General features: G+C 43.7%; 1 protein-coding gene across 1 annotated transcript in view; it reads left to right on the top strand.

Moving 5' to 3' along the window:
• Positions 1-25500, top strand: part of NCKAP1L (NCK associated protein 1 like) — a 41238-nt gene that overhangs the window by 7807 nt on the left and 7931 nt on the right. The window contains 25 exon segments of the mRNA XM_021686796.2: positions 2418-2474; positions 2987-3129; positions 4066-4156; positions 4247-4300; positions 4302-4385; positions 5201-5249; positions 5348-5504; positions 8381-8437; positions 8702-8798; positions 9352-9461; positions 9623-9755; positions 10161-10242; positions 10416-10474; positions 10885-11030; positions 12168-12300; positions 12590-12709; positions 14792-14937; positions 15236-15367; positions 16478-16696; positions 18447-18577; positions 21254-21351; positions 21481-21574; positions 21730-21812; positions 22114-22194; positions 25181-25274. Coding sequence (XP_021542471.1) covers positions 2418-2474; positions 2987-3129; positions 4066-4156; positions 4247-4300; positions 4302-4385; positions 5201-5249; positions 5348-5504; positions 8381-8437; positions 8702-8798; positions 9352-9461; positions 9623-9755; positions 10161-10242; positions 10416-10474; positions 10885-11030; positions 12168-12300; positions 12590-12709; positions 14792-14937; positions 15236-15367; positions 16478-16696; positions 18447-18577; positions 21254-21351; positions 21481-21574; positions 21730-21812; positions 22114-22194; positions 25181-25274 — 2650 coding nt within the window.

Below are 25500 nucleotides of genomic sequence, written 5' to 3'. Positions count from 1 at the left end.
TCCATTATGCATATTTTTGGCCATTATGCACAAGATGCTATACACATTTGAGTACAAATCATTGTGGGAATGTATTTTTCATTTCACTTGGGTAAATAATTTAGAAGTTGAATTCCTAAATCAAATGGTATGTGTGTGTTTAATTTTATAGGAAACTGCCAAACTTTTTCCCAAAGTCATTGTTCCATTTTCTCTTCTTGTCAGCAATATATTAGTATTCCAGTTGTTCCCCATTTTTATCAGCACTTACTATTATCAAACTTAACTTTTAGCCATTCTCATGGGTATATGATGGTATCTTGTTTTAATTTGCATTTCCCTGACGACTAATCTTGTTGAACATCTTTTCATTTGCTTATTGGCCATTTGTGTATTTGTTATTGTAAAGATCTGCTCAAGTCTTTGGCAACGTATTTTTAAAATAAAAATATATATACTTTTTGATCTAGCAGTTCCGCTTTTGTAAAAATGAAAGTACCAATATGGCAGGAATAGGGAACAAAGGATAGGCCAGGAATTGGGAACAAAGCAAATGTCCATTAGTGAGAAAAAGGCTGAATGAATTGGCCATATCATGGGCTATTATGTGGCCATTAAAAAGAAGTGCTTTAGTGTTCTACCAGATGACTTGGATGACTTTCAGCAGGTAAGGTTGAATGAGAAAAGCAATATGGCAAGAAGAGTACAATATTATCTCAATTTTCTAACACAAATGATGATCAAAAACCTGTCTCTCTAGCTCTTTCTTTTTTCCCCTCTCTATCTGAATAGGATTGTATAAATAGGGAGAAAATTAAGAAAGGCCATACTGGGTTGTTAAACTGGTTTACCCGGGGGTTGGCACAGGATGAAGGGTGGGTGCTAATGTCAGGGGCAGGGAGGTATCCACAATAAAACCGCATATTTATTTAGGTAAAATTATGTATGAAAAGAAAAAAATCCCTATCACACTGGAATGAGGGTTAAAGGAAGTATATACAAATGACCTGTAAATATTTAGCACATAGTAGGTGGTCAGTAAATAGAAACACATAGAAAATTGGGTAGTATTCCCACTTGTTAATGATTAATTTCTGAGAGCAGGAGATGGAATCCAAGAACAAACTTTGGGATTCATCAATAAAAATGGGCCTGATTTCTGGTATCTTAGAAAGAGCCTATAAGAGGATGCGGAGAAAGGGGAACCCTCTTACACTGCTGGTGGGAATGCAAGCTGGTACAGCCACTCTGGAAAACAGTGTGGAGGTTCCTCAAAAAGTTAAAAATAGAGCTACCCTGTGACCCAGCAATTGTACTATTGGGTATTTACCCCAAAGATACAAATGTAGGGATCCGAAGGGGCACCTACACCCCAATGTTTATAGCAACAATGTCCACAATAGTCAAACTATGGAAAGAGCCCAGATGTCCATCAACAGATGAATGGAGAAAGAAGATGTGGGATATATACACAGTGGACTATTACTCAGCAATCAAAAAAAAAAAAAAAGAAATCTTGCCATTTGCAATGATGTAGATGGAACTAGAAGGTATTATGCTAAGTGAAATAAGTCAATCGGAGAAAGACAATTATCATAGGATTTCACTCATGTGGAATTTAAGAAACAAAACAGAGGAGCATAGAGGAAGAGAGGGAAAAATAAAACAAGATGAAATCAGAGAGGGAGACAAACCATAAGAGACTCTTTTTTTTTTTTTTTAAAGATTTTATTTATTTATTTATTTGAGAGAGAGAGAGAGCGCACACATGAGAGGGGGGAGGGTCAGAGGGAGAAGCAGACCCCCTGCCGAGCAGGGAGCCCGATGCGGGACTCGATCCCGGGACTCCAGGATCACGACCTGAGCTGAAGGCAGTCGCTTAACCAACTGAGCCACCCAGGTGTCCCAACCATAAGAGACTCTTAACCATAGGAAACAAACTGAGGGCTGCTGGAGGGGAGCGGGGTAGGGGGATGGGGTAACTGGGTGATGAGCTTCAAGGAAGGCATGTGATGTAATGAGCATGGGATGTTATATACAACTGATGAATCACTGAACTCTACTTCTGAAACTAATAATGCATTATATGTTAATTATTGAATTTAAATAAAATAAAAAAAAAGAGCCTATCAGATGATCTTCATTTTATAATCTTTTTTTGTGGAGGGAGGGGAACTGGGATGATAAAATCAGAGAGTGTGCATAATATAGTAGTGATTTGTGCCTTTGGAAACATGAGCATATGGTAGGGTAAGCTTGATAGGGGTCCACTGCTGGCTTTCTGAGAAGGAACTCCCTCTATTCAGCAATGTTTCCCTTATGTTATTTGGTGGCTGTCTAGGACCGATAAGGGAGAGAAACTTTCCCTTGAAATTCTGGTAGTACATGTCATCTTCTCTTTATCCTTTATTCATTCTCATTTCCAATTCTACCCCCAGGATCATGTATATGAACTTCTCAACACCATTGATGCCTGCCAGTGCCATTTTGATATTGTAAGATTCTTTGTAATTCTTTTCTATCCTCAGAGCCATAGAAAAGGTCTTGGTTGGGACAGTGTGGGTTGGGAAGGGACTGGAGGAATGGCTATTCCTTCAGGATTATAATATAATATAATATAATATATAATATAATACAATATAATACAATATAATATACTGTATTATTCATTCTAGGACTGTAATTCTTTTGTATCAAGTGCTAAAGTTAAAGTATATATGTGTTAAGTAAATCAGAAGTATGATTTAATATAAAAATTACACAAAAATGTTCTTATTGCACCTCTTCTAACCTCCAGATGCTACCGTATCTCCTGGCCTTTTTGTATCTTGAGCTCACTTTTAACCCCTGACTGTTGTTCCAATGTTCTCCTTCTGAATTTTCCATCCTGCCAGTCTTCCTTCTAAAGAGACCCTTTCAAAGTCTATTTGGCACTATCTGTAATGGTTGGTGAAATGGGGATTAAATGACCTTACTATTCTTGGGTTCCTATGTATTTTCCTTGTAGAATCTCAACTTTGACTTCACTCGGAGTTACCTGGACTTGATTGTGACTTACACCTCAGTTATTTTACTTCTGTCACGGATTGAGGACCGCCGAATCCTCATCGGCATGTACAACTGTGCCCATGAGATGCTGCATGGGCATGGGTGAGTGAAGGGGATATAGGAAATGAAGAATCTCATACATGGTGGTATGAGGTACAAGGTGGATGCAAAGGAAATAGAAGCCATGTTTTCTCACTTGAGAGCCTGTAATCTACATGATGACCCAGGCAAAATAAAAACACTTTAAATACTTATAATGGCATACACATCAACAAGTATACTGCACTTTTACATATAGTTAACTCTCGAATATCTGCTAGTGGATTATCCAATTTGCATTGTGTCTGATCAGTTTTTAATCCTGGGCTGGCTTCCACGGTGCTTTTCAGGTTATTGTAAAAGGAAATGAACGTCTTTTTTTAAGTATTGGTAAGAATAATATTAGCAAGGTAAAGCCATTAGAGGTAAGTAATGTACGATAATACATTTGAAGCCAAATATAAATGGATTTTGGATTATCTGAAATTCTGTGCCCCTCCATTAGTGCAAATAATAAAAGTATTTAAGGGCTGAAAAAATGAAGACCAGAGGGATCAGAGGAGGCTGTGACACATTGTTCTATGTATGGTGTGTATTCCCATGTGTCTACATGAATACCTAGGCACATGCCTTACCCATTAGCTTTAAATGTATATATATCTTTTTGGGTTGTATACAAATTTGGGTCTAGGCATATCACTCGAATGAATTAACATGAATTCATAGAGTACCTATCATGTGTTCAACACCATTTTGGGTGCTTACAAGGAAGAAACTTTCATGGACCTGCCCCAAATTATGTAGTTCTATCTAATAGCTTAATGCACTTGGGCCTGGAATGGGTTATCCATATATGTAATTCACAGTTCAGTATAGATATCTTTGGAGGTGGAGGGGAATGCCAGCTTATGCACATGTCTTTATCCTACATGCAAACACAAGAGGTTACATCATGGTTAAGGGAGACCTGTAACTATTCTTGCCTATGCTTTCTTCCAGTGACCCCAGTTTTGCCCGTCTGGGGCAGATGGTCTTAGAGTATGACCTCCCTCTGAAGAAGCTGACAGAGGAGTTTGGGCCTCACACAAAGGCAAGTTCCTTGAGCGAGTGGGGAATTCTTCCAGCGGAAGTTTATCATCCTCATCATTGACACTAAGGATTCATTTGTTTCTCCCCACAGGCTGTGAGTGAAGCCCTCCTCTCTTTACATTTCCTTTTCGTCAGGAGGAACCAGGGGGGCTGAGCAGTGGCGCAGTGCCCAGCTGCTGAGTCTCATCAGCAGCCCCCCAGCCATGATCAACCCTGCTAATTCAGACACAGTACGTTCCCTTCTCCTCTTGTCAGTGATGGCATTTTCTTTGCCAAGGCCATCTCTGTAGAGGGTGCTTCTTTCAGGAAAAAGCATCTCTAAGAGTGCTTTAAGCCTCTTCTAGGATGTGCATCTAAGTTGATCACCTCTTGTAGCTAAAAATCATGGTTGGGTTGGAGCTTTTGTTTGGACCAGGATTAGTGTGTGCTTGCCCATAGAAAGAATGTAGTAACTAATCATAGAATGAATGGGTAGATGAAAGTGAGTCATTAGACACTTTCAGCCTAGCAGGAACTTGAACATAGGTGTCAATTAACACATATTTTTGTTCAATTACTATGGGCCCAACATCCATGCTTAAAGAACTTAGAGTCTTGTAAGGGAATATATGCCATATAGTCATAAAAATATAAGGGATGGTACAAGATGAATGAGAAATGCCAAATGAGTGATTTCCACTTTAGGTGGTAAAAGAATCCAAAGGAGGGAGAAATCATGAGAATGTTTTGAGTATTTTGAGCTTTTCTGAACTGTTCAAGAGAAGTTATATTAAACCTTTTATTTGTCCTGACTTCCAGCCCAACCTCCTCTTCCTTTTCTCAACTGCATTTGTTTTTCCTCAGCCCACTTCTGGTTGCCTCACCTCTATTATTGGCAGGTTCCCCAGCCACTGGCTTATCACAGTGCCCTGATCCAGTCTGGCAAAATAAAAGTTAGTTTTGGCACTTAAATTCTAGCTTGACTGCCCTTGTCTTGATGGCCTTAGTCTTTAGGGGGAGACCAAGTTCAATAACGGCTTGACCATCTCTGCCTCCCTTCTCACAGATGGCCTGTGAGTACCTGTCTGTGGAAGTGATGGAGCGCTGGATTATCAGTAAGTTTTGTGGGATGAGGTGGGAATCGATGAAGCAGCAGTTTACATGGATAGAAAATTCTAACAGTCTTCCTCTGCACTGTTTCACCCACCTGCAGTTGGGTTTCTTCTTTGTAATGGCTGCCTCAACTCCAACAGCCAGTGCCAGAAGCTGTGGAAGCTGTGTCTGCAGGGCTCCCTGTACATCACCCTCATCCGGGAGGACGTGCTCCAGGTGCACAAGGTCACCGAGGACTTATTTAGCAGTTGGAAAGGGTGAGACACAAGAGCCAGCTGATCTTATTGTGAGAGTTTTTTAGGGGTCTTGAGGAGAGGGAAGACAGAAATCAAGGGAAGAAAGCATTCTTAGGAGAAAGGATCAGTTATCTACGTTAGATGACATTGACAGGTCAAAGAAAGTGAGGACTGAAAAATGTTCATTGGATTTGGCTATAAAGATGGTCTCAGGGTCCTTCCTGTGGACAACTTCATTTGAGTGCTGAGGTTGAAAGCTGGGTTGTGGTGGGTTTAGAAGCAAATGGGAGATAACAAATTTAATAAGTAACTCTTTTTTTTTTTTTTTTTTAAAGATTTTATTTATTTATTTGAGAGAGAGAGAATGAGAGACAGAGAGCACATGAGAGGGGGGAGGGTCAGAGGGAGAAGCAGACCCCCCGCCGAGCAGGGAGTCCGATGCGGGACTCGATCCCGGGACTCCAGGATCACGACCTGAGCCGAAGGCAGTCGCTTAACCAACTGAGCCACCCAGGCGCCCAATAAGGAACTCTTTTAAGACGTTTTTGAAGGGAAGAATAGAGAACTATAAAGAGAAGGAGGTGTTGGATTGAGGAAGGGGTCAAATACCTTCATTATTTTTTATAGTTGTAAACTAAAATCCAAACATGTACAAAATACAAAGTGGAAGTTGACTACAGTCTCATCTCCCAGAATAGTTTGGTGTATATCCTCCAGATGCTTATGTGTATATATAAACATGTAAAGATGTGCATGTATTTTCAACCTTATATAAGCAATTTTTAAAGAGCAGTGGAGCCACACTCTACATTATGTTCTGCAGTTTGCTTTTTTTCACTTACTCTATTTTGGGTATCTGTGCCTATCAGTCTACAGAGACTTAATCTTTTTAACAGTTGAATAGTATTCTGTTATGTGGTTGAAACGTAATTTATTTACCTAATCCCCTATGATGGACATTTGAACTGTTTCCACTTTTCTTTCTTTGTTTTTTATTTGAGGCATAGTTGAGACTGTTTCCTTTTTAAAAAATATCATTACAAACAATGCTATAATGAACATTCTTAGACATATATCTTTGTGAACATTTCTATAAGGTAGATTCTCAGAAGTAGAATTGCTGGGGTAAAGGGTATGCATATTTCAAATTTTATTTTATTTCATTTTAATTTTTTTAAAAGATTCCATTTATTTGAGAGAGAGAGAACAAGGGCACAGTCGGGGGAGGGACAGAGGGACAAGCAGACTTCCCGCTGAGCAGGGAGCCCAACACAGGGCTCCATCCCAGGACCCTGAGATCATGACCTGAGCTGAAGGCAGATGCTTAACCGACTTAGCCACCCAGGCGCCCCCACATATTTCAAATTCTAATAGCTCCTACCAAATTGCCTTCCAAACAGATGTATTACTATCTACAGTCTATGAGAATACTTATTCCTCATACTCTCAACAACTGGGTATTATCATAAAAAAAATCATTGTCAGAGTTAAGAGAGAGTAAATCTAAGATTAATAATTACAAGTTACAGGGGTGGATTTGGGTCTATATCTATATCCATTTCTACATACCTATAAAACTTTCTAATGATTATTGCTTTTAAGGAATGGAAGGCATGTTTGAAGAGGTTCAGTTCCCTATCACTAAGAACAACAACTAACATGTAAAATTTATAGTGTAGGGAGTTGTTTGGCATAAATGATCTAATTTGATCTTTATGTTACTTATACTCAGGTATAAGTATTAATATATTTTGTTACAGTTGGGAAGATGGAGCTCAATCTCAATGTCACTCAGTTAATATGGAATTAGGAAATAATTCCAGATTTTTTGACTCTTAATCCTGTCACTTTCCATCATATGATGTAGAGGTTGAAATAATTATCTCCCAGGAATGCCGTGAAGTTGAATCCTGATTTAATTAGGATACTTTCCAACCCTAAATTTCTTTGATTCTGTGCCAAGTTCAATAAGGGAGTGGTTTGGAGGAGGGAAAAGACAGGTTATGAAGTTTGACTAATGCAGTGGCAAGAGTGATGCTGGACAAGAGGAGACAGATATAAGGAACACAGGGAGCACACAGAGCCTAAGGTAATGTGGGAGTTTTGAGCATGGATCACTAGTAGAAAAAAAAGAGATATGGTCAGGAGAGTCAAATATTACAGACAGAGCAATGAAAAGGCCATCTGGTGATTCAGTCGTTCACATTGACTTTAGAAAGAGTAGTATTTTAGTGTCAAAGACCTTGTGGGATTCAGGGGTCAGTGAAAGGTGAGGAAGTAAAAAGCGTTTAGGTGTCTCTTTGGAGGAGTTTGGTAGTGTGGGAGAATGGGAAAGTTTAGTAGAATGTCAGGGTCAAGTGAAGGTCTTTCGGGGATAAGGGAGGCTTTGAACTCATGTGTTGGAAGAAGAGGATAAACCAGCCGAGAGGGAGAGATTAAAGTGACAAAGAGATAACTGATAAAGGCAAATTCTAAGAGGAAATGGGTGGGATTCAAGGTAGAGCTGGAGTAATGCTCTGCCTCTTTTATTTCCCTCAAACCTGGAAGAGTACTTTGGCCTGACGGTATCAAGGCAACAGCCTTGGGACAGGACGAGAAGTCCAGTCTCAGCTTTGCCACTAAAACCCTATGTAACCCCTGGCTAGTCATTTCTCCTCCCTACAGATTATTTTCTTCATCTGCAAAACAGTGAAGAGAACTGGATAATCTCTAAGTTCTGTGAGCCTCTGATTAATAGGCCAGGGGGGAAAGTCGGGTTTGCAAAGATCCTGCGAGTGAGGGCTGCCCATGCTTCCCGTACATAGGCTGTAGTTTGGAATCTCTCAGGACTGGGAAGGTGGGACAAGGCCTCTAATCGGCGGTGTGGCCAACGCTGCTGTGCTCGTGTCAATCCCCAGGTATGGCAAGAGAGTGGCAGACATAAAGGAAAGCAAGGAACATGTAATTGCGAACAGGTAAAGGTGGGGGATGGGCTCTCCAAAGGGGGGTTGGAATAGGAATCCCTCCTTTGTTCTCACCTAAGCCACCCCGGGTCTCTTTACAGCTTTATTGCTTCAACCCAAGAGCTTGCTGCTGCCCCACAGTTTCGTATGTTTTCTTACCGAGTCTAACTGTAGCATTGAACGTTCTTCCTACCTGACACCCCTTGCTAAATGCCTTAGGAGGATTTTTAAGGATGGGAGAGGCATTATTCTCTAGTTTCCACTTTCTTTCCTTAGTGGCCAGTTTCACTGTCAGCGGCGCCAATTTCTGCGGATGGCCGTGAAGGAGCTGGAGAGCGTGTTAACTGACGAGCCAGGACTACTGGGTCCCAAGGCAAGAGGAAAGAAGAAATGTTGGCAGGGGCATGATGACCAATGATAAAAGGCTCTATGTGGGGGGGAGTGACTTGGCATTCATGGGTTTTTGCATTTCTGAGTCTTCCGTGATCTGTTTGTATACGTATATGCTGATTCCCTTGAATCTTCTCGGAGTACCCTGAAACTTTTTGGTTCTCTTTTTTGGGCACCATCAGGGGGTAGTATATCATAGCTATTTGTGTACTTGTCTTATCCTCTATTTGAGTGTGAACTAATTGAAGACAGAGCTTGCTTTTTTTTTTTTTTTTTCCCAAACCACAGAAATGCCTAGTAAATATTTCTAAGATTCAATAGGGCTGAAAAAGTATCGGCTATGAGCTAATGTCAACATATGTACATGTCTGATTCTGTTTCATATGATTTTTTGTGGGCCTCTGGGTTTATTTTTGGACACTATTGCTGATGGGGCTACACAATTGTATCCATATGCGTATTATCATGATAGTTCTCTGTGCTTTGAAATCTGTTTTTCAGGTTGAAGATTCTCATAGTCCCTGTCCTCTTCTTAGGCCCTTTATGTTTTCATGGCCCTGTCCTTCATTCGTGATGAGGTCACCTGGCTGGTTCGCCACACAGAAAATGTCACCAAGACGAAGACCCCTGAGGACTATGCTGACTCGTTAGTACTCGACATGGTTAAGAATCTTGACCTTTGATGGACTGGGGGAAGGGACAGGGAGACATCCAATGACCTCAGGAGGTCTCAGTGTCTGCACTGCCTTTGTCTCAGTTGATATTTCGAGTCTCACAATCTCCCTGTTCTCATCCTCGACTTTGCAGGAGCATTGCAGAACTGCTTTTCTTGTTGGAGGAGATTAGGGCTCTGGTCCGAAGACACATCAAAGTGTTGCAGCAATACCACCTTCAATACTTGGCTAGATTTGATGCTCTTGTACTCAGTGACATCATTCAAGTAAGTTCAATTGCCTCTACTTTGGAAATGTCAGGGCAATCCCCAGTCATTTCCGCTTGGGGACCACCCTGGCTGAATTTCATGCTCCGTAGATTGTATGTCAAAAAGCCCGATTTTCCTCTCTACATTTGTTAAAAGGGGGAAAAAAAAAGACTAATAATCTCCGTAGTCTTTTTCTTTTCCTCCTACATGAAGCTACATAAAAATAGAAGAGAAAAATAAAGAGAAATTGGGTGTTAGCATGGCAGGGAAGCCAGGGAGTTCCCTCCATCTCTTGCTTAGCTCCTTCTGTTTTTGGCGCTTAGCAGTTCTTGTACCTTCATGTACTGAGTGAGCCTTGTGGTCCTTGTTTCTATCCTGGTGGAAGCTCTACCCACTTGATGGCAACTCCAACTTCTCTTTTAGAACCTGTCTGTGTGTCCTGAGGAGGAGTCCATTATAATGTCCTCATTCGTCAGTACTCTCTCCTCCCTGAATCTCAAACAAGGTAATTGGAGGGACATGGAGGAGGAAAGGTCTATATAAGGGTGAACATCTTTTGTTCTAGAAATATTGATCTCGAGCCAGGGAATAGGACAAGATGACTTTGAAAAGGATCTACCCTTCTGTGGAGTTGGATATAGGGTGCTGTTTTCTTATTTTCTTTTAAACTTCTTACAGTTGAGAGTGGAGAGAAATTTGAATTCTCTGGTTTGAGGCTGGACTGGTTCCGTCTACAGGTAGGTCTGTTCCTGTTAATGGTTTCCCATTCTGAGGGTTCTTCCTCTGCAACAATCCCTTCTCCTTTTATTTCCTAATCTCTCCTGTATAGAGTGATTCAACATTGAAAGCTGCTGAGGGGCACCTGGGTGGCTCAGTGGGTTAAGCATCTGCCTTTGGCTCAGGTTGGGCTCTCTGCTCAGTGGGGAGCCTGCTTCTCCCTCTCCCTCTGCCTGCCGCTCCCCTTGCTTATGCTCTCACTCCCTCTCTCTCCCTCTCTCTATCTCAAATAAATAAATAAAATCTTTAAAAAAAAGAAAAGAAAATTGCTGATTAGCAGGACAAACCCTAGCCAAACTGTAGCTCCAAGGCAGGCAGTCCTTCTCATTTATCTTGTTCTTCTCCACCACTTTTCTGACTCCAACCATAGGCATATACCAGTGTGGCTAAGGCTCCCTTGCACCTGCATGAGAACCCTGACTTAGCCAAGGTGATGAATCTCATTGTCTTTCACTCCCGAATGCTGGACTCAGTAGAGAATATACTGGTGGAAACTTCTGACTTGTCTACTTTCTGGTATGTCCTCATTCAGAGCACTTTATCATTTGACCTGATCTCTTTCCTGGCCTCTGTGGAGAACAGCAATTCCTTCCTACAGATGGGAAACCTTTTTTCTTTGAGACCTCCTTAGACGCAGGTGCTCCAACCCACTCATTCCAGCTTCTACCAACTGATAGGAATTTGAGGATGGTTTCCTTTTGTTTTGGCTTTCTTTAGGATAATTATCTGGGATAATTCACCACTATGGCTTTTCCCACACTGTTATCTTTGTAACCTTCTTTAGCTTCTTTTTATTCTTGGGACATTGTGATTTAAAAGAGACATGGGAAATGTGGAATTTTAGTAGAGAGAGCTGAAAATAATTGAGAGAGCTAGAGACTAGGGCCTTTGGAGAATGAAACTTAGTTTGTCTTCCTTAGGTATCATTCAGCATTTATCAAGTGACCACTGTTGTACATAACTCTATCCTTTGGTAGATCAAACAAACAACACAAGATGTTGACTCTGCTCTCTGCATTCAGTATTGGTGGGGAGATACAACACTCACATGTGAAAAGGACATCAACATATTAATTGCAAACATAAGAAAGTGTATAAAGAGTGCATGATGTTGAGAGGCTATAGGGTTGAGGAAAGATTAGCATCATGGAATTAACCTGAGAAAGTTTTCTGGAGCCTGAGTGGGCAAAATTTGGGAGCGATGTGGATTAGTATTACTCAAGGACTTCTAAATTAGGAAGAGTGGCCCAAATCACATAGAGGTTCTGAGGGAAGAATAGCAGATTTTGTACAAGGGAAGGGAAGAAGATTAGCACTAAACTGCCATGGGGTCCAGTATAAAAGTCTAAAAGGGTTAAGTTTCTTGGTTTCCTGTCTACCTTAAGAGTAGGGAAATGTGGTGCACTTGGCTGGCTCAGTTGGTAGAGCATATGACTCTTGATCTCGGGTTTATGAGTTCAAGTCCCATGTGGGGCGTAGAGCTTACTCAAAAAACAAACAGACAAACAAACAAACAAGTGTATGGAAATGAAGGAGGGAGGGGTGAAAATCAATAAATATTTGTTGAAAGAATGGATATTCTTTCCACCTCAAAGGGACCAGCACCTCAACCTTAGAACCTTGGTTCTAAGTCTCCTTCCCCTTTTTCTGCAGCTTCCATCTCCGCACCTTCGAGAAGATGTTTGCTATGACCCTGGAGGAACCTTCCATGTTGCGCTATGCCATCGCTTTCCCCCTGATTTGTGCTCATTTTGTCCACTGCACTCATGAGATGTGCCCAGAGGAGGTGCGTACCCTGGATGCCAAGCCCTGCCATCCCTCTAATCACATCTCATCCTTATTCCCCAAAACACAATTCCAAGTGCTGGTTTTGGTCGTAAAAAGGGTACATAGGTATGTGACACGTGTCCCTAAATGTCTCAGCTTGATGTAGAATGTGTCCTCTCTCTGGGTCTGAGTTTGTTCTTCTGTAGAAGGAGTGGTGGCTCAGGCCAGGGGATCAGAGCAGATTATGAGGAAGAAGTAGTGGCTGTCTTGGTGATGACAATTTCTTCCTTGCTTCCTCTTTCCCAAAGTACCCCCACCTGAAGAACCACAGCCTTCATCACTGCAACTCCTTCCTGGAAGAGTTGGCCAAGCAGACCAGCAACTGCGTCCTGGAGATCTGTGCTGAACAACGAAACCTGAGCGAGCAGGTAGGCTCAGACTTCTGTCTCTGATTCAATTTCCCTCTGTTTACCTTGTCTTTCTCTCAAACGCCAAGTTCTCTAAACTTTTCTCCCAAGTAGGGCTAGGGCTTTTGTGTACTTGAGTTTATGGCAGGTTTCTTTTCTTGGTGTAACCCTTCAGTCTTTGCTCCCTCAGGACTAGATAGATGTATCTAAAAATACTCTTATTTGAACAGCTGCACACCAGCAAAATCAGTGCTGTCATTTGAAGAGTTTTGAGAGATGAGTTAACTTTCTGATTTCTTTCCCCTCCTCTCTCTGCCCTGTGTACACATAGTTAGGACGGTGGACCCCCCAACATCACCCGTCTTGTCTCACCTTTCTGTCCATCTGCACCCTGATCTGGGGCTCTGTAACCATTTCCAGATCTCTCCTCTGTGTTTATCCTCAGGGCTGCTTTCTTGTCCTTATCTGCTTGTTTTCCCCTCTCTCCCTTCCCTTGACTGACTCACAGCACCTGGTCACGATGAGCTCAATGTAAATCTCAGAAAATTTGAAAATTAGGAGCTGCTTCTGCTGTTGCCCTGGAGCCTTTTAGGTTTCCTAGACTACCCACCCTTCCTGGGTTTGAGTCAGACTTTGTAGCGACTTTGGGAGAAGGATGAGCCAGGATGTGTGTGTGTGTTGTGTATGCATATGGACAGTTAATATTATTACTTACATAACCTTCCATCTTCTCATATGTAAAATGTGGATAAAAATTGTTCCTTTGTAGAGGTATCATAGAGATGAAATGAAGTTGAGTATGTTAAATATTTAGTACACGACTCTCAACAGATGTTAGCTGCTATATTATTTGGTACTTACTGGGCACTAAGCTCTGTGCTGGGTTTTGGGATGGGCCCCAGAAGGAAGTTACACAATCCCTGCCCTTGGGGAATGTCCTGATTTAAGGGAAAAAGGAATACAAATACATGTTAGAAAGAAATTTAAAAAATGAATGCAAAGAATATAGGCAAACAAGTACGATTATGAGTATACTCATCACTCAATTTGAATACCTACTACATGCAAGGGACACAGGTAAAGAGATTTGCTCAGTGCTCTATCAAGGATGACGAAAACATGACATGAGTAATTGTTTTCACACACACCAGAACTTTTGCAACCAAGTGAGTATCGCCCCCTCCAAAGTTATCATTTCCAAAAAATAATTGGTGATGTTGCCATTACTAATGGAGTTACGTCTTTTACTACTTTCAGAATCAACCACAGACATTTTGGCACCATTTCAGGGCTGACATATCTTTAGTGTCACATCTTTTAGTGTGACTGTGAAGTAACAAAACCAGTTTTCTCACGGCTCTTATGCTGTTCGGAGAGTAATTCTGAGTGAAGAGTTTCCAGACATGCTTTGCACATGCTCAGCAGCATTGGGTTAAATGGAGAGAATTCTAAGATGATTACCTTGAAGGAGATACCGGAATATATAATTCTATCTTCCATTTTCTGTGCAGATGACTGGGTATCTCGGTGAAGAGAAGGGATGCAGAATTGGTGTTTAAACTAACTAGCAAGAAATATACTATCTTGTAAAAAAAAAAAGTGGAAAGACAGTGCTGGTCATGTTGTGAGCTCTGAGTCTCTGGCGGGTTGTGCTAGTATGGGTAGCTGATTCCATGGGACAGAACATGATGAATTGTAGATGGTTTTTCCATACAAGCAAAAAACAACTGTCTCCTCAGGTTGGAAGATCCAAGAAAGTGCAGTTGAGTGGAGCTCTTAGATCCTATCCTTTTACTTGAATTTTTCCATCAGGACAGACTCTCTCTCAGGCTGTGGGTGGGGACTTGATGATCTGATCCATAAAAGACACTGCCATTTTGAGACTTTGAGCCCTCACCTTGAGGGGTATTTAGTGAAAACTGAAAGAAGTGGGTGCAGTTCAAATGGGCCGCCATTAGAGAAAGAGATGCTGGAAGGAAAGAGAGAGAAAGGTAGAAAAATGAAAGAAGAGACATCAATGGAGGGCCTGTTAGATGGGGATTCTTGTCAGTTCTATCTAGGAAGGAATCTCATTTCTCTACTCGCTTGTGTTTGTTCCTACAGCTTCTACCTAAGCACTGTGCCACTACCATCAGCAAGGCCAAGAATAAGAAAACCATGAAGCAGAAGCAGACCCCCAGAAAAGGAGAGCCCGAGAGGGACAAGCCAGGAGCTGAGAGTCACCGGAAGAACCGCAGCATTGTCACCAAGTGAGGACCTGGGCCCTTGAGGGCCAGGTGGGCACTCCTCAAAGAAGGGAGAACACGGAAGAGGGAAGGTGATACAGCAAGAGAACGTGGAGGTGGTGGTGGGGAATGACAGAGAGGGAAAAGCACTTACATGTGAATTTTCTCCTTTGCCTTTGAAGGCAGCATCAGTAGGTACTGGTCTAGGAGTCCTAGAAGACGAGAGGGTCTAAGGGTCGTGGGCCTGACAAATCCTTCCCAGATACTAGCAGGTAGTGCCAGACCCGCAATCAAGGCTCATTTTACTTTCTCAATTTCCCAGCATGGACAAGCTACACTTAAACTTGACAGAATTGGCACTGACAATGAATCACGTACACAGCTTCTCTGTGTTTGAACACACCATCTTCCCTTCTGAGTATCTCAGCAGCCATCTGGAGGCCAGACTCAACAGGTACCACTCTTTCATTGTCTTCTGCGTTGGGCTAGTATGATCGTTCTCAAAGTTGGGTTCTGTTAGATTCACCTGATTCATCTTGGCGGTCATTCTGATACAGTCGATCTGGCATAGGTCTCAAGTATCTTTACTAAAATCCACTAACAAGAAGGGTCTGACACTTCTGTAGGTGGTTTTGGGAAACAAGCAGAATCGATCACCACTGGCTTAGTAGAGTGAGCGGGACTTTTGCAGTCAGCAGACCTGTGTTGACATCCTGGCCCTCGGCTAAGACCCTGGAGCAGGGGTTCTGACTTATTTGAGCCTTAGTTTCTGACCCTGTAAATAAGGATAATGATATTTACCTTATAATGAGAATTACTTGTAATTGAGAATTGGTACAGAAGGAAAGGTAATAAACAGTGAGTTCAAAGTTCCTGCCATAAAGAGGTTTCGATAAAATGGATTCCCTTCTTTCCACTGTGCCTCTCTTTCCATTGCCCCCTGAAGTAGGAGGAACATTCCTGATATTGGAATTGACCACTACAGTCAGCAATTAGGGGAAATGAGGGGAAGAATTATTTTGAATAATCCCCTAGTCTTCTATGTTTTGTTTTGGAATATGTAGTATATTCACTCAAGTTGCCAGGGAAGGCCTGCTTGAGAAAGTGACATTTGAGTAAACTCCTGAAGGAATTGAGGAAGCCAAGTGTGTGACTATCTGGGGAAAGCATTCTAGGTAGAGGAACTAGCCAGTGCAAAGGCTCTGAGGTGGGAGCCTGCCTGGAATGTTCAGGAGATACAGGGGAGGCCAGTCGGGCTGGAGCAGAAGGAGCCAGGGGCAGATGGGTCGTATGTGAGATTAGAGAGGTTGGGGGAGTGGCAGACTGTGTAGGTGTTTCTGTGTCATCGTAAGCACTTTGACTTTTATTCTGAGTGAGATGGGGGGCCTTGGCAGGGTTTGAGCAGGGCAGGAACGATAAATGTACCTACCTTATTGGGTTGCTATGAGATTTAAAGGAGATAATTGCATGTAGTTAAATCATAGCACAGCGCCTGGAACACAGTATAAGTGTGCTGTTACCGTGTTTAATATTATTGACTGTGATTATGATTTTTGTCACCCAGAGCCATTGTGTGGCTGGCTGGCTACAACGCCACGACCCAGGAGATTGCAAGGCCTTCTGAGCTGTTGGCAGGAGTCAAAGCGTATATCAGTTTCATACAGTCACTGGCCCAGTTTATGGGTGCAGATGTTTCTAGAGTCATCCGTAATGCCCTCCTCCAGCAGACACAGCCACTGGATTCGTGTGGAGAACAGACGATCACCACTCTCTACACAAATTGGTCAGTGTTGCTTATCCTCTTCCACCACCTTACCTCTTTGTTAGCCCTTTTTCCTTTACCTGGTCAGAACTCGGGTCCAGGCATTTTAGCTCCCAGGGTCATAGACCCCCAGAGGCTTGTTTCTGCTTGAGGACTAGAGCAGTAAGTGGGGGCAAACCCAGATCCCCTTCTGTCCACGGGGGACCTTCCATGTAACATCCATTCATCTACTCCATAGCAACCTTTTTCCTCCTTTTTTTTTTAAGATTTATTTATTTCAGAGAGAGAGAAAGAGAGAGAGAGCCTGCAGGCATGCTTTTGTGCAAGTGGGGGGAGGGGCAGAGGGAGGGGGGAGTCCCAAACAGACTCCCCACTGAGCGCGGAGCCCAATACAGTGTTTGATCCCGCGACCTGAGATCATGACCTGAGCCGAAATCAAGAGTTGGATGCTTAACCAACTGAGCCACCCAGGTGCCCCTGACCTTTTTCCTCTTAATCTCCAGTTCCTAATCTTCCTTTTCTGGATTCTCACTGTTTTAATTTCAAATGCTCTCTCTTCCTCTTTCTGAAGTTCTTTTATGTCTCTTTTTGTCCAGCTTCTCTCCCTGAAGACTATTCTGTCTAACACCATATCTCCAGAATACTATCACCTCACCTCTGACATGACCATGTCAAGTCTAGCAGATTGTTTTTAATAGGAAGGAGGCCTCCTCTCCAAAACCAGAGGAAGTAGGAATTAGCAATGTTTCCTTAGAGATTTTGAGGATGGAAAGGAGCTGGAATCCTACCTCCCCAAGCCACTGGGTGGCGCTCTTATTCTAATATCAGCTCAGCAGGCGCCAGGCTGCAAAGAACCCCGAGTTGGGGAAAGACCGAGACAAAGTTTGCAAGTAAAAATGCCAACAGGGCCTGTCAGAAAAGGTAAATGGATGTTGTGGGTTAGGTGAAGACTGAGCCGTTAAAGAAGGCATGCTCCTCTGATGGGGGCAGCCACCTCTGACCTCCACCTGATCACTGCCCCACTAAAACCTTATTTTTAATGTAAAATCTCCCAGTTTGAAAATTTTGACAACAAATTCAAATTAAAAGAAAAAAATAAACTTACCTTTGGTGGCTGGGTTTGGCCCACCCGTGGTTAGCTTGTGACTTCTGTAGGACCTAGGCCTAGAGCTAGTGGCTGGGTGAGTGGGACGGGTTGGCCAAGCCCTCCTTTGCTGATAGTGGTTAGAGGCCAAAGCTTCCCCGGACGTCAGGGGGTAATATCTGGAGACCAGATGACCAGTGTTCACAAGGCTTCTGTCTGTCCAGGAGGTTTGACTTAGGATCCGCTTCCAGAATCCTAGGTTCTCAGTCCAACATTCTCACTGGGGAGGTTGAGGCTAAGTATGTTTCAAAGGACCCCAATTAGTAGGAATTTTTTTTCTCGTCCGTTTGGGCTTGTCTTACCTGACAGAGAAAGGCCAAGGGTGGGGGGGGGAGAGAATAGTTGGAAAAGAGCAGGGGCTGAGGGAGGGGAGTGCACACTGTTACATTTGACAGCCCAGTGAAATAACCTGCAGATTGGAGGAGAAGCGAAATTACATTACTGCCAGTTGTTTTTGAGCCAATAGCTTGGGGTGTTAATTAGAGTGTTTTACTGTCTTCTTTGAGTCTCTTCTCCCCACCTCAGCCTTTGGCAGAGTTTCTCTTCCCGAGCCCAGTGGTAGTGGTAGGGAGCTATGGAGAAAGGACTGAATGCTAATCTTGTGTGTTTTCTTGGCCAATCCTGTAGGTACCTAGAAAGTCTGCTTAGACAGGCGAGCAGTGGGACCATTATCCTCTCCCCAGCCATGCAGGCCTTCATCAGCCTTCCCAGAGAGGGGGAGCAGAACTTCAGTGCAGAGGAGTTCTCTGACATCTCTGGTGAGTCCAGGGCCTGGTCTCCTTGTCAAGGAGCTGAGCCTTTCCCCTCAGTACTACAGAACTCATCTAAATTCTCCTACCTTCCCAGAGGCTCATTCTGTATGCTCCTCAGCATCTCTGTGAGATTACATGTTAGGAACAATAAAGGGATCCTAAGCGAGGCCCAGAATTGAGGAGTGGCCTGGGGGTGGCAGGTGGAGAGGGAAAATGAAGGGAGGTAGGAGCTAGGCAAGGGCACTCAAGTCACTGAAAGGGTTTATTCTTAGAAGGGTGGTGAATATTTTCCATTTCCATACAGAATGAAGAGTGGGACATATAATGAAGGGTAAAAGATAAATGTAAGGAGGACATTCTGATATTTGGAATTATTAAATAGTGGTCTGATGTCATAGCATCTTCTTTCTTAGGGATAAATTTTAGGGCCTTACTTAGCCAGAGCTTGGATTGCTAATATATAACAATGATGGTAAAATAATAGATGACATTCATTGTGGGCTAAGTTCTGAATGGTTCACGTGTATTAATTCCTTTAATCCTCACAATGGCTTTGAGATAGGTACTCTCATTACCCCCATTTTACAGATGAGGACACAGAGACACAGAGAGGTTAAGGAGCTTGCCTAAGGTTACCCATTCATAAATGCTAGAACTGGGATTTTAACTCAAGGCAGTCAAATTCTAGAACCTGGGTGCTTAATCATATGTAGTGCTGCTTCCCATTGTGTACGAGTGCTTTGGTGTCTCAAGGCCAGCAGGTAAGGATTGTGGAGTAAATGAGCTGGGAGTCATTCTCTTTTTTAAAGAGGGCTGGCAGCCATACAGATCCTTTTTAATGGATTTGTGTTACTGACTGATTGATGAACTATCGTACTGCTTCCTCCTTCCTCTCACCTCCCTATAAATCATGGATCCTGCATGGTGTCTGGGGCAGGTGGGGGATGTTTCCATGACCCTGCCTTCTCCATTCTTCCCTTTCCTTGGTGTGGGGGGGGAGGTGTTATGAAAGAGTACACAGTTCTGTTGTCCAGCTCCATCTCCTTCTTACCCTCATTCGGACTCCATCAGTAAGCTGACCCTACTCTTTGCCTGTTGGAGGTTTCAGCCTCTCATCAACTCCACCCACAAACTGTAGGCAGCATCTAAAATCAGCTTTAGGTCTTGCTGACAACTGATGAGCAGCAGGAGGTAAGGCTGGTTCCCCCTTCTACCACCCCCAGCCCAATTTCCCTGAGTTACCATGGTGATGGGGCAATGCTACTGTAAAAATAGATAGATGGAAAGAGGAGGATGCCCCAGGGTTACTAGCCTGGAGTCGAGAAGACTAGAGTAAGGAGGATTGGCGGATCCAAACTGGTGGATCAGTGTGTCTTCTCTCTAGAGCAGGCAGTTCTGCTCTTCTTCCTGTCAGCGATTTTAGCATTAGTGAGTCGACCAGGTGGGAAGTCTTTTTTCTAATTCTCAGCTCAGTTCTTCCTGCTGTAAATAGGAGAGACCAAAAATGTGTCGTATTTCGTCCAAACAGGGCTCTGACCAGTTCCACTTCCTCTGTCCTTGGTGGAGCCCTAGATCAACTGGTCCTGCCTTCAAGGACTAGAGGGTGCTTCTCGATTTCTTTCCCCTCTGACCTCTTATTGACTATGTTAAACTCACTTTTCTGCTACTGGTCTCTTGTGGTTACTTTTGGTCATTTATGGTTTTCTCTGCTGGGATGGCCCATGGCCAAAGATCATCTCTGGAGCTCCTTCCTTTTTGGATTTGTCTCTAGTGTTTCTAACAGGGGATTTCCCCAGGCAGGTTTCATTTACTTCACAAAGGGCCAGAAGCAGGATGGGTAGGAACCCATAAGGCATCTGGGCAGGCCAGAGGAAGAAGGATTCAGAAGAAAAAACAACTGGGATTCTGGGGTTGTGTGTTGATTATGAAAAAGAAAACGTAGCTCAAGGAGAGGAAAATTTGGACAGTGAGGGAAGTGGAAGGGGGAGCATAGAAAACCCCAAACCTTAGACAAGGAACCAGTTGTGGTACTTACAGTAAGGGGCAGTAGGACATCGTGCTAGGTTTCAGGTACCAGCCCTTGACTTGGTTAAATGACCTTGGACAAGCACTTAATTCTCCCATGTCTGTTAAACCAGAATGATGTGCCATATACTTCAGAGGGCTGTCAATAATTATCATAACAATAATCCTTTAATCATAAATATCTTTATAAGTTTCTAAGGTTTTTATAATGGTATCTTCTTTACTCTCATATCAACTCTGTGAAGTATTCAGTGCAGATACTAATTTCTTCATTTTACAGAGAAATAAATCGAGGCTCAGAAAGAATCAGTGACTTGTTTAAGGTCTTACATCTAATAAAGTTAGTACAGCTAGCCCAGCAAGAGCAACCCAGGTACCACATGAAGGGACTTGGAAAAGTATAGATTCCTAGAAGAATGTAAAGTAAATATCATTTGTGGGAAATCTTTGCGTGCGTACCAGAGGGGAGACGGTGATTTGTCTCATAGGCAGGCCAGACCTGTCACCTGAATGTAGGACTTCAGGCCACTTTTGCTCCCCAACTTCCCACTTCCTTTCCTGGATGAAAGACATTGTAAATATTCAAAGTACTCTCTACCTGTGGTGGAAATGCCCCAGTGGCCCCTAAGCCCCCTGGGACCTCTAACTCTCTTGCAGAGATGCGGGCCTTGGCTGAACTCTTGGGCCCTTATGGCATGAAGTTCCTGAGTGAGAACCTGATGTGGCACGTGACCTCTCAGATTGTGGAGCTGAAGGTACTGTGGAAGCCAGGCCTGGGGTGGAAGCCAGGCCTGGGGAAGGGGTAGAAGTAGGAGACCCCCCGGGGGGGAAGAGTACCACAGTTTTGTCTTTTCCTGATTAATGTCTCTGTGTCCTGGCTGCAGAAGCTGGTGGTGGAGAACATGGATGTACTTGTTCAGATCAGATCCAACTTTAGCAAGGCAGATTTGATGGCTTCTCTGCTGCCCCAGCTGATAGGTGAGCACCTCCCTAATGGGAGAAGGAACTGTGGGAACGGCCTTGCAGATGACAGGGGTTTGGGGGGAGATCTGGGGGATAGGCTGGGTCTGCGGAAGCAAAACCATCAGTATTCTCCTAAGTTCTACTTCCGTAACGGTCTTCATTCTCCTCAGGGGCTGATAATGTGCTGAAGCGCATGACCATCATTGGAGTTATCCTCACTTTTAGGGCCATGGCCCAAGAGGGACTTCGGGAGGTGAGTTGGGGGGAAGGGGCTGCCCCAGAATCACAGACTCCTCTGAAGGTGGGGTTTGTATGAGAAGTCGTGGAAGCTTGTGGTGAGCATTGAGGAGAAAGGAGGAACTTAATTTGGGAGAGGTCCTGGAAAATCTCTGGGGATAGACGAGTGGAGGACACCGAGGGGCACGATGAGAGGGATAGTGTGGGAGGCTGGCTGGGTCCTTATCTTAAGTTGAGGCCTTTTTTTGTTTGTTTCCATCTATCTCTGAAGGTACTGGCGCTGTCCTGGGGACTCACTTATCTTCTCTCTCTTCCAGGCGTTCTCCTCTCACTGCCCATTTCTTATGGGTCCCATTGAGTGCCTGAAGGAGTTTGTCACTCCAGACACAGACATCAAGGTATAGAACAGTGCGAAGTAGGATCCACTTGGGAGATTTTTCTTGTTGAAAAGGATGTAGCCAGGATCTTATAAGGGAGGGGGTGCTCTGAGGAATACTGTAGGGAGATGAGCCGGCATTTGAATAGGAAAGCACTGGGGGAGATTTTGTGGAGAGAGGAGCACTGGTCAGACAGTATTCTTGGAGAGAGAGGGCAGAGCTGGGGAGACACGAGGGGATGGAGAGACATGGAAGCCTGGCCAACCTATGAGAGTTGGGGAAACGTTACTGGAAAAAGCTAAGGTCGGGGCGCCTGGGTGGCTCAGCCATTGGGCGTCTGCCTTCCGCTCGGGTCATGATCCCAGGGCCCTGGGATTGAGCCCCAGCTGGGCGGGAAGCCTGCTTCTGCCTCTCCCACTCTCCCTGCTTGTGTTCCCTCTCTCGCTGTCTCTCTCTCTGTCAAATAAATAAATAAAATCTTAAAAAAAAAAAAAGCTAAGATCTAGGAAAGTATCCACCTAAAGTGTGCAAATTAGATACTGACCCACGTGCAAACAATTCCCTCTTCAGTCAGGAGCTTAGGTACTTCTTTGTAAAAAGATTTATGGCTTCCATCCCCACCCACCCTGCCTGCCCTCAGAGTTGCCTTTTTCTGGCCTTTCCTTTCTCCTAGTTCTGAAAACTTTTGGTTCCTCTATGTCTGTGTCACCTGGCTCAGGTCCCCATTTACTACAGAGATGTAAGGTACTGCAGGTACCCTGAGTAAAACAACCATTTCTCTGTGCCTCCCACACCTCTGCAGCATCTTTTGTCTTTTGAATAAGCTGAAACAAACAAGTCTGTTACATAGGATATATAGCCAAAGGCTGGAAACAAGGGCGTTCAAATGCACAGAGCAGGCTGCTTCTCTTACAACCGATTCCTCTCACGGAGAGAGGTCTGTGATTAAGAGGGAACTGGTTAGCAGGAAGAATTAAAATTAGATATTGAGAAAAACTTCCTTACCCTGAGATCAAAAGAGTTGTGAAATCTCCTGCTCTCTCTGCCCGAACTTAAGGGTGAAGCAGTCATGGGAGCTGTGTGGGTTTGGTGTTGCATGGGGATGGCTGCCGGCTTCTGACCATTCTTTTGCGGTGAACCTGGGTTTCCGGCAGTTGCTGATGTTGGGGATGAATGCTCTAGATTGTCAAGAGCTTGTCTACCTGTATCGCCTGGGCAGCACTGAGTTTTAGGCTCTGCCTGCTTGTGAAAATAAGCAGGTTGGAGCAGAGAAGGGGGGATGGTGGCCTGTCCATCAGAGATTATGTTATGCCTCAGTCATCCCTTTCTTTCTCCAGAACACTACAGGTTGTGGACCAGGTCCCTGATTTCCCCAGCCATGGTTGCCATGAGCACAGTCATTTAGCTATAGGGAATTTAAATAAAGGGCAGAGCAGAACGTGGGAAAAGTTTGCCTTCTCTAAGTAGATTGGTATGTCTATAGGGTTCTTTGCATAAGATACCCCACTCCGTTGTCTACTCTTGAAACAATTATTCTTGTTCTCTAAGAACACTTTTTAAAAAAAGATTTATTTATTTATTTTAGAGAAGGGGGAGGGACAGAGGGAGAGAAAATGCCAAGCAGACTCTGTGCTGAGCTCTTAGCCCAACGCAGGGCTCAATCTCATGACCCTGAGATCACAACCTAAGCCAAAACGAAGAGTCAGACACTCAACTGACTGCACCACCCAGGTGCCCCATCTCTCAGAACATTTTAGAGTAATTTAAAAAATCTCAAACAAGGTCTAAATACTTGGCATGGGAGTGGGGGTGTGGGGCTATTTCCTGGGAACCCAATTTTAAGTACAACAAGGGATTCAAGTATCAATCAATAAAATATTAATTGAATACCTTCTATCTGCTTTGCATTGTGTTAAACTAAAGAGGAGTGGGGTGCCTGGGTGGCTCAGTTGGTTAAGTGTCTGCCTTCAGCTCAGGTCATGATCCTAGGGTCCTGGGCTCAGCAGGGAGTCTACTTCTCCCTCTGCCTCTGCCCCTCTGGCTCATGCTCTCTCCTGCTATCTCTCTCTCAAATACATAAATAAAATCTTAAAAAAAAAAAAACCAAAACAAAAACTAAAGAGGAGAAAAAGAAGTGTAAATTTCCTGGCTTTGAGATAAAGGAAGAAGAGGAAAAGAATAAGGTTTATTGGTCTATTAGTGACGCTTGAGTATGTAGGGTAGATGTTTTATACATGTGGTCTAATTTAATCTCCACAACAACTCTGTGAGGTATTATTATCCCAGTTTTACAGATGAGAAAACTGAGGCTCAAAGAGGTGAAGTAACTTTTAGCTGAGGTCACACATTTAGAAAGTGGTGGTCCTGGGATTTGAACCCAGATCTTCTCACTCCAAGGCCTTTTTCTCTCCTCAGAGGCCATGAGGTTTTAAAGGATTGCTTTCTAGATGGTGAGACAAGCCATAGGTCTCACCTCCTGTCTTAAAAGATAACTGCTCATACCAGGCAGGTGTGTGATCCATGCTAAGTCAGTGGTGCCACTTTAAGGAGGGAGAGATGGGTTTGGGTTGAAGTATTCAAGGAGGGCTTCACAGACACTATGAGATTTGAGGTAAGCCTCGAGGGGTGGGTGTCACTTAGCTGTAAGTAGAGAGCAGGAAAGGACGCTGTAGAAGAGGGAAGCACATGAACCAAAGTATGGAAGTCAGGAAGCGAGGTGTAGTTTGGAGATAGTGCATCAATGACCCTGGCCTCATGGACTGTAGGAAGCACCTTGGGAAGAAGATTGAGAAAGTCAACGCGTACAATGGAGTATCTGCATGCTGAACAAAAGCATTTGTGCTTTTCCCCTGTAGGTTAGGGAGAGCCGTGAAAGGAATGCCTAGACGAGATGATAGTATACTGAAAATCTATGATCTGTGATCCAGGAATCCCAACTCCCTGTAGCTTCTGTCCAACACTTCTCTCCTGGGAATCCTGTCCAGGATGTTGTTTTCTTCTTTACTAGGTGACCCTGAGTGTCTTTGAGCTGGCCTCTTCTGCAGGAGTGGGCTGTGACATTGACCCAGCCCTGGTGGCTGCCATTGCCAATCTGAAAGCTGGTAAAATTGGGGAAAGTGGGCAAGGGAGGGCTCGGGCCCTATTTTTAGGTGGGCAAATGTCAATGTCAAAGAAGCCTTTATTTGGAATTGTGAATTCGGAGGATATAAGCTGGGAGCTAAAGAAAGACTTAAAGTGTTGGGGCGCCTGGGTGGCTCAGTCATTAAGCATCTGCCTTCGGCTCAGGTCATGGTCCCAGGGTCCTGAGATCGAGCCCCTCATCAGGCT

Source organism: Neomonachus schauinslandi, chromosome 5, assembly GCF_002201575.2.
Source record: "Neomonachus schauinslandi chromosome 5, ASM220157v2, whole genome shotgun sequence".
Lineage (NCBI taxonomy): Eukaryota > Metazoa > Chordata > Mammalia > Carnivora > Phocidae > Neomonachus > Neomonachus schauinslandi.
Note: the sequence above shows the minus strand (reverse complement) of the source record. Positions and strands in the feature narration are given on the sequence as shown.